At 51.8% G+C, this 8965-nt stretch overlaps 1 protein-coding gene across 1 annotated transcript; it reads left to right on the top strand.

Moving 5' to 3' along the window:
• Window positions 1-402: 402 nt before the first annotated feature.
• Window positions 403-8262, top strand: LOC147191345 (aryl hydrocarbon receptor-like). The gene is made up of 11 exons (XM_086135775.1): window positions 403-1139; window positions 2172-2350; window positions 4032-4132; window positions 4210-4299; window positions 4390-4501; window positions 4576-4685; window positions 5076-5263; window positions 5430-5539; window positions 5631-5772; window positions 5921-7031; window positions 7188-8262. Exons 1-11 carry the CDS (start codon window positions 1081-1083, stop codon window positions 7269-7271), a joined length of 2286 nt encoding a protein of 761 aa, XP_085991901.1. The 5' UTR covers window positions 403-1080; the 3' UTR covers window positions 7272-8262.
• Window positions 8263-8965: the final 703 nt, after the last annotated feature.

The raw sequence follows: 8965 nt of genomic DNA, 5'->3' as shown, positions 1-8965 counted from the left end.
GGGGGCCCAGAAGCCATCTCTGCACTTTCATTTCCTCCTTTGGAAAGCAAAAAAAAGACTACACTTGAGGGTTTTGTGTGTGTGTGAGAGAGAGAGAGAGAGAGAGACTGGCTCTGGGTCAATGCAGAAGGCACGTGTAAGCTCAAAAGGTCACTTGAGAATCGCCAGCCGTGAAGCGCTGTCAGCTGATGGCGTCACTTGGTTTCCTCATTCTCGCGTCTGGCAACTTTATTGCATTGACGTGCAGCATGATGTCCAAATGCGCCAAAGTTAAGGCAACTGGACACTTCTTGTTTGTTGAATTTGTTGTTTGTTTTTGTGTTCCAAATACTTTGACATTGTCCATCCATCCATTTTCTGATCCGCTTCTCCTCACAAGAGTCGCGGGTGTCTTTGGGCGGCAACCGGTTCAGGGTGTCCCCCGCCTACCGCCCAAAGTCAGCTGGGAGAGGCTCCAGCACGTCCGCGACCCTCGTGAGGATAAAGCGGGGCTCGGATGGATGGATTGGGATCGCAGCGTCCCTGCCATTAATGCCCATTACCGCTCGGGGGCGATGTCGTACGAAACCAAACCCGGGTCACAGGAAGCGGCGTCACTATCGTACAACTCTAGCTAAACACTCTCACCTCAAAAATACAATTAAGCGATAGATTAATTAGTTTTGCGTGTAGAGCATCTACAAGGGTACTGAAAAAGTCTATTTGGCGTTTGTTGATTTGGAACGAAACAAAGGGGAAAGTTTGCTCCAATGACAACGCGCGACTTAGACGGCTGCTCCTGTATCGGGCGCCGTGATTGGCCGAAGCGGAAAAGAGGCCGTCGTCCACTCACGACCAAGTCTACTGGAAAACTTGCGAGATTTTTTTTTTTTTGACATGCTCTTGTGAATGTTCTTTCCCTCGGCTCGAGTCGAGTGGTTAGGATTACATATCAAAGTGGAGACGCCGCTGATGAAAATCCGCTTCCGGAGGCGTCGAGGAATCCGGATATCGGTGTTAAATGCGACTTCGGAGGACACTAGTTGCCTTCCTCCCGTTGAAGTAAAGTGAACCTCAACTGTAACTAACCCGAGCGCCACCATGCAGGGAAATGTTGGCGTCTACGCGGTGAAGAGGAGGAAAAAGCCCATTCAGAAGAAGTACGTGCTCAAATCCGCACTCTTTACACTTGCGTAGTCACTCGTTGACTTCTAACAAGTGTTTTCTGTCGCCGTCGTCCATCAACAAGTCAGCTACGTCATCGTGCCACAGTTATTGTAACGTTGGCGTCATAACCACAATGTGGTCAGCTTTGTCCGTGTTTCGCAATAAGGCACACGGGGGTGCCTCCCTCTCCCAAAATAAAAAATCAGGACAATGAAGAAGGAAAGATATTTTTTATGAAATAAATTATATCAAAAACCTGCTGGACATAACCCTGTTTTTCTATTTTGCAGGGGGGGGGGCATTAGGGAGTTTCCCAAACCCTGACGTGTCATTGCAGTCTCCGATGGGTTTTCATTGAGGTCGTTGATAGGGAGCACCATCAGTCGTGTCTCTCGCCCCCCTTTAGCTAACTGGCTGGCTGAACCGCGTCCTAAGGGCCAAGCCTTTCCACGAGTAATTGACGTCCTCCCAAGGAGGGTAATACAGTAATTTGCCTGTTGATGCCATTACCTGGTGGCAAATCGCTAGTTTTGTCAACACGAAGGCCCTCAAGTCCAACTTGGTTCCTTGTCACCAAGATTTTGGCAAAGCAGTACAGTACTTTGGTTGAAATGAAGCTCCTCAACTCCAATGCAGGTGATCTGGCAAAGCACCATTGTAATCTAAGTGGAATTCCTCACCTCAGTTCAACACGAATTCCTTGGTACCAAGAGAGTGGTTAAGCACTACTTTTGTCAAAGGCTCCGCTCATTCGACATAGTTCCCTAGCACCAAGGTGGTGACAAAGGACTTCTCGTGTTACTCTGGTTTAAACACAAAAGCCGCCCTTTTTCAGTGCCCCCCCCCCAAAAAAAAAGATTGCTTCAATGACTGCACTAAAGCAGTGGACCACAGTATTGCACTGTAATTTAGAGTGGCGCTGACTCTGTCATTAAATAGCCTGGTTCATCTTTCCATGTGGGAGGAAGGAAGATGTGTGGTTTTGGTCCCACTGAACCCCTCGCGTTGTTGTTGTTGTCGTCCAGTGCCGCGCCTCCGCCCGTGAAGACCAACCCGTCCAAGCGGCATCGGGACCGCCTCAATGTGGAGCTGGAGCGCCTGACCGGCCTGCTGCCGTTCTCCGAGGAGATCCGCAACCGCCTGGACAAGCTGTCGGTGCTGCGGCTCAGCGTGGGATACCTCAAAGTCAAGAGTTACTTCCACAGTAAGGTTCGGCGTGGCGCCTTGTGCTCCAACGCTTTCCAACTCATTCCAGCCTGATAAGTAAGCTTCTTGTAATTTCCCGCATGGGATCAAGAAAGCGCCAATGTGGACACCGTTTGTGCCCGAAGCCGCGCGAGCGCTTCTTTTCCGTCTGACGCGATGTTTCGTGAGGAATCTGCGGAGCTTTCCGCAAATGCGAAGACGAGAAAACAAACGTGGTCACGGAGGACCCGCGAATGGTGTTTTTTATTTTACTTGTCTTTTTTTTTCAATTTGTATTGTTTGCGCTTTCATTCACATCTAATCGAAAATCAAATGAATAGGCAATACTCAAGTAACCATTTAAAGGCCTTTTTTTCCCCCCACTTAAATTTGCCCTCCTTTCCTTCTCTCAACTGTACGGTAATTCTTCATTCATTTTTCGAGTCATTCTTTTGTGTTTAGTCAAAGCAGGCCGTTTGCAAGCATCTGCTTTTACTTTGGAAAACACCAGAAACTGAATCGGTTTCAAAAATGCTGCCGAGGACGTTAGTCCCCTTTTATGTGATATTCTTTCATCGTTGCATCGTTTTTTTTTTTTATCGATAAACAAACCAAACCAAATAAACCATAATTGGATCATCAACAGAAAAATGCAAATCAAATTTTATCCGATTGTGTTTGGTTAAATGATGTGAGAGAATAATCGATTGTAAAGTCCTTTGATAGTCGATTAGTCAAAACCACGCCTCCGATGTGCACCATCTCTAATCGAAAGAGGCTCCCGGTAGCAGGAGCGCACATGCGGTCAAGTTTTTGGCATCGAGAGCTTAAAGAGAACGCGTTTTCGCCGTGGCGGAACAGTGCGGCGCTCCACCAATTACGGAGGCGCTTGCTTGGAGGGCGCGGACGTCGGATCGGCGTCCGAGGCGAATCGTTCGAAGCCCTGAAAGACGAACTCGGCAGTTGGAAGCCGTCCCCCGAGCGGGCTCCTGCTACAACAACAAACGGGAGGATTCTTGCGGTCACGTGACGCCCGCTTCTCGAGATGAGCGGCCGATCAAGCGGGTTTGTTTTGAAAAAGCCAGGCGCAGCGAGCGGGAGGAGGAGGGGGGGGGAGGGAGGGGGGGCGGGGATGAGGAAGCTGCCTTGCGTGCCATACAGTCATTACCGTAAGGGAAAAGGAGTCATTGTTGAACCGACGGGAGATTAGATTAACCCTCAAAGAGGTCCTTTCCTTGAACGAGCCAGTCTCATTTGTCCCGAACGGCAAAAACATCCCTCGGCTTCCCTACAACTACTGGAATACTTTTGCTCATTCGAGGGGCCCTGACGTGATTTTCTGGACGGTGGGGCCCGAGCCCTCAGTAGAGGCAACGTTTATCCATGTAGAGCCTCGCCGCAGATGTGCGAAAGCAACACATGACATTGACTGGAAGTCGCACGGCCGTGTTTTGAGCGAGAGCCCATTAACTCATTCGCTCCCAAAGACGTTTTTAAACGTCTTTTCAGACTTGGTCTAGAATTGGCTGGTACTGAATGAGTTAAGCAGCGACTATGACAAAAGTCCAAAAATCCGTCCAACTAATCGGATGCGGGCGGCGCGGCGGACGACCCGGGTTCTCGCGTTGGCCTCGCGGCGCGGAGGCGCAGCGTTCCACGGCGCCAAGAATCCGTTTGAAACGTCTTAACTTTCTTCGCAGCGCAGCACAGGAAATGCGTGGGGCTCCGCCCCCCCAACGGCGACGGGCGGTCGGTGTCGCTGGACGGCGTCGGCTTCTCCGAGGGCGAGTTCCTCCTGAAGGTGCGAGGCCGTCGCTAACGGGCGGGCGCGTTTCTCCCCGCCGTTGTCGGCGCTAATCGGCTCGGCCTCTTCCGCAGTCGCTCAACGGCTTCGTGGTGGTGGTGACGGGCGACGGCACCATCTTCTACACGTCGCCCACGATCCAGGACTTCCTCGGCTTCCATCAGGTCAGACTCGCCTTCTTTCGCCGAGCGTGCCGTGCGTCCCTGCGCGGACGGATGGACATTCGTGGTTTGTCGTCTCGGTGTCCTCCTCAGTCCGACATGGTGCAGCAGAGCGTCTTTGACCTGATCCACATCGACGACAGAGAATTGTTCAACTGCCAGCTGAAGCTCGGCGTCCACCTCGGCGAGACCGGAGCGGACGCCCGTAAGTTCGAAGGAAAACCCGACGATGACGATGACGATGACGATGATGACATTTTCGCTGCTCTGCCGTAAAAGTGACAAAGAGCAGCTCGTTCAGTCTCCTGCCTCCGGAGAACTCCTTCTTCCTGGAGAGGAACTTCTGCTGTCGCCTGCGCTGCCTTCTGGACAACACCTCCGGATTCCTGGTGACTGATACGCGACTCATAAAAAGTTTTTGTTCGACAAGTATCGGCCGGAATTACAGGAGGAACCTTAAAAGGCTTGTTAGCTTGCACATTTTGACCGTCTCTACGATTGATGGATTTCCCCACATCCAACTATTCCGAGTTTTGAGTACACTTTGGCCGTCTTGCTTTTTCTCAAACGAGGAGCTGAAAGTTCCGACACCAAAACAGGCCAACGTATAGTCACTGTGTTGTAACTCTTTGTTTTATTTTGAGAGGAAAGAAATTTTCATCTGCGCTGTATGTACGCATTCAGCACATTTGAAAATAAAATTGCATGCAATCCAATCCAAACGGCTGCGAAGCCTCAAATGAGCTTTTTTCACGTCGGCATGACTTTCCTCCTCTCAGGCTTTAAAATTCTCCGGCCACCTGAAGTACCTGCGGGAGGACGGCGGCCCCGAGGGGAATCCTCTGCTGGCCCTGTTCGCCGTGGCCACGCCTCTGCAGCCGCCGCCCGTCATGGAGATCCGCACAAGGACTCTCATTTTCCAGTCCAAACACCGGATGGACTTTGCCCCCATGGCCGTGGACACCAGGTACCGAGACCCGATGCGTCGCATCCGGCGCCGCCCCGACTTACGAGCCGGGCTGAACGATTTCGTTCAATCGCCGGTGGCGTGGCGACAAAGTAGTAGTTTGTTATTGTTTTCCACCATTTTGGAATTGTATCGCCACGAAAATCCGCATCGGTGCTCTTGTCAGGGGCAAACTGGTGTTGGGTTACACTGAAACCGAGCTGATCACCCCGGGTTCCGGCTATCAGTTTGTTCACGCCGCCGACATGATGTACTGCGCCGACAACCACCTCAAGAGTACGTTGCCGAGTCTCCCCCGCCCCCCGAGACGAATTCCCGTCACTTGACTCGCGATCTAATTTGGTTCCTTTCTTCCCGCGGCCGAAAGTGATCAAGACGGGAGACAGCGGCTTCACTTTCTTCCGGCTGCTCACCAGGACGGGACAGTGGTTGTGGGTACAAGCCACCGCCCGCGTGGTCTTCAAAGACGGACGGCCGGACTTCATCATCGCCCGTCAGAAGCCGCTAACGTAAGCAACCCTCAACAATTCTGAATTTGGAAAATGAAGCTCTCTCCTTGAAACTTGCGATCACGATGGGGGCCCCCGGGCCGAGAGATCCGAGATGATTTTTCCTCTTGGGATGTGCTTGAATGAAAAATGCCAAACTGCCTCGCAGGAATGAAGAGGGAGAGGAGCACCTCCAGCAGAGAAGACAGCAACTGCCCTTCAACTTAGCCACGGGAGAAGGCGTCCTGTATGACCTTTCCCTGGATGCCTTCACCATCCCGGCCCCGGCCGGCGCCCGGGGAGAAAGTCCTCTGGATCCCAGTTCCGTCTTAGGATCCTTACACCGGCAAGACCGCTCGCTTTATTCCCAGGACGCCGCCCCCCGACTCACCGACTTCTCCCAAGTAGACGAAAGCGACCCGGAGCAGCCTCTGGAGCGAGCCTTCTCGGACAGCCGCGCGCTGCTCAGCGTTCCGGGTCAGCTGGAAGAGACGTGCGGCTCGACGTCGCACCCCGTGCTGGACTCGCTGGAGCAGATCCTGGGAGACCTGGGTGACGGTGGCCTGGACGATCTGGAGGTAGAGCGACGCGAGCTGAGGGAGTGGGAGAACACGCTGCTCAGGATGAACCAGAACCGAGACTTGGATCACATCCTGGCCAGCGACGTCTTTGCCTATGTGGAGGAGGCCCTCGGATTGAAAAGCGCGGGAGGCGAAAGCTCTCTTCGGGCTTCCCCTGACTCTGCCGGCTTGTTAGAGTTTGGGCCAGAAGTTCTTTCGGGCGTGTTGTTTTCCGGTGCGGAACCCGCTCCCGACTCTCATCTTGGACACTGGCCTGCGAGCGACACGCCTTTCCGCCGCGGCGTTCCCTCCCGCCCCTGCCGTTTTGAGACGGCCTGGCGACCTTCAACGGTGACCCCCGACACCGATCTAGCGGGCGCCCACTCGAATCCCTCCCGACAGGCCGCGTGGCCCCGCCCCCGCACGGACGCAAGCGGCCCGCGGTTTTCCGGCAGCTGCATGTATGAACACTTGGCCAATTCTGGCCCCGGTCTCCCCCAGCCCCCCCCGTATATGGGACTAGCCCACGTCAGCGCTCCGAGCGCAGGCTTCGCCCTGCCGCACGAGGTCGGGGAAGCACGGCCCCCCGCCGCAGCGGCCCGCCAGACGCAGCTTCCCGCCCTCGGCGACGCGTGGGAAACGGGAGCGTCCCGACCGGAGCGTCACGCTGAAAACGGAGCGTTGCAGTCGACCTTCTTCTGCTGGAACGGTCAAGCCCAGGTGAGTAAAACAAACGGGCCAAAACTCACGCTGCTGCCGCTTTCGTGACCGCGTGGCTCAAAGGTGGCAGGAGTCACGAGTAACTGGCAGGAGTCACGTTGCCGCCTAAAGAAAGATTCAAGAGTTGAAATGGATCTGCTTGTGCACTTTTCCCAGAGGCCCAAAGATCCCCCGAACCCGTACGCCTTCCCGGTTCATCCGCCCGGGATGATCAGCCTGCCCCGGAGCAGCGGCCCCTAGCCACCCAGGCGCAGCTTGCCGCTCAGAATGCCGCCCGGAACGCCGCCACCTCTTGGAGAGGAAAGAAAAAAGCCGCCTCATTTCAAAGGGACTCCATCTCTGCTGCGTCCTTCAAGACCTGGGACATGTTTGTAATATGAATGTATATATGTCGCACATCTAGAAAGGATTCATAGCGGTTCACTTTTTCCACATTTTATTCCAGTTCGCGTCATAATTGCAACCTCTCTCTCTCTCTCTCTATACATATATATATATATATTTTTTTTTTTTTTGGATGATTTCAAATTCAGCAAAAATAAATACTTTTGCAATAAAGTATTATTATAAACAGACTTTGAGGAACTTTTCAAAAATGTTAAAAACTTTGGTAAGGATCCAAGGACCAAACTGGATCAAGACTCAAAATGTGGATCTACCCACAACATTTTCAACGAAAGAACTTCTATTAACTTGTGTTTTGGTTTGACGCAAGTGGAGTCCAAATGAATTGGCTGACTTTTTAATCAAATGTCTTTGTTTCAGTTTGGGCTAACTTTAGAAAAAGAAATGAAAAACAACTTCTTTCACGCCACGATGATGTGTTGTGGGGAGGATAGAATGTAAACAATGTGGAAAAAGTCGAGCGCTGTAAATACATTCTGGGTGCATTTTTGGGGGGCGGGGGGATATGAGAGCTTGCCAATTATCTGGCCACATTTAAAGAACTGCAGACAATATCTAATTTATGTTACTGAAAAGTGAAAACTAACCTTGCCTTTATAAGTCAGAGCGACATATTTGTATAGCCACATTCAAATGTTTCACCCAACTCTTCGGACTCGCTTGTCAAGCGTCAGCGTATATTCAGACGTGTACTCATGCAGGTGATTGACGCTGTTCAGGCAGCTAAAGGAAGAGACCAAACGTCGGCGTCAAACGTGATCTCTGCCGACAAGCCTTGTGCTTTATATTCTTGCTTTTCTATTAAACCCAACCTCAGTGAATGGAACGAGCGGTCTGGACGGCCTCGTCGTCTCTGGCTTTTGCCAATGGAAATGCCGCAGTGGCAACTCGCTACTTGGACAGACACACTTTCGACTATCTGTTTTTGCCGATGCAAAGGTGTTAGTAGCAAGTTGATCTTATTAAAATAGGATCGGGAAAAATAATATATAAGAAAATAAAGGTTATCTTATCTCATGCCAGGTAGTGGTTGCAGTCCCCGAAACGACCTGCTTTTTCAAAAAGTACCATTTCTAGTACTCTGTAGTACCTACTACTCATCGCGGCAAAAGCAAGTAACATTTCACCCACTTTAGCAAGTATTTGATAACGAGGAAAATGTGTGTCTAGTGTAAGAGGAAATGAAGAGCTTCTGTTTTTGTGTCTGTCCAAACAATGCTGGGATGACTCAACTCTACTCCCGGCCTGCCTTCCAACCAGCTCGTTGCTGTGGTTTGGCGCCACCGTGTGGCAGAAGTACGAGAACCTGGTCAACAACTTTTTCATTTATTCGGACGATTTGATTGTCAAACCTAAGTTGTAGCCCAACTTGACACGACACGACTTTTTTTGGTCACACTGCCGACTCCTCTGGTTCATGCGGAGTGACTGAATCTGGACGTGCGGATTTTAAACGGTCCGACTTTCCAGCGGATACGTAAACGTTACACGGGGCGGTGTTGAGTTCATGGCCCTCCTCTTTCCCGGTC

The sequence above is a fragment of the Hippocampus guttulatus genome, chromosome 17 (assembly GCF_054856545.1).
Source record: "Hippocampus guttulatus isolate MCC_2025c chromosome 17, RoL_Hgut_1.0, whole genome shotgun sequence".
Taxonomy (NCBI): domain Eukaryota; kingdom Metazoa; phylum Chordata; class Actinopteri; order Syngnathiformes; family Syngnathidae; genus Hippocampus; species Hippocampus guttulatus.
Note: the sequence above shows the minus strand (reverse complement) of the source record. Positions and strands in the feature narration are given on the sequence as shown.

Coding starts and splice junctions, on each gene's coding strand:
- LOC147191345 (XM_086135775.1), top strand. CDS start 1,081: ATGCAGGGAAATGTTGGCGTCTACGCGGTGAAGAGGAGGAAAAAGCCC. Junction 1,140..2,171: donor AAAAAGCCCATTCAGAAGAA/GTACGTGCTCAA, acceptor GTTGTCGTCCAG/TGCCGCGCCTCCGCCCGTGA. Junction 5,773..5,920: donor GCCCGTCAGAAGCCGCTAAC/GTAAGCAACCCT, acceptor ACTGCCTCGCAG/GAATGAAGAGGGAGAGGAGC.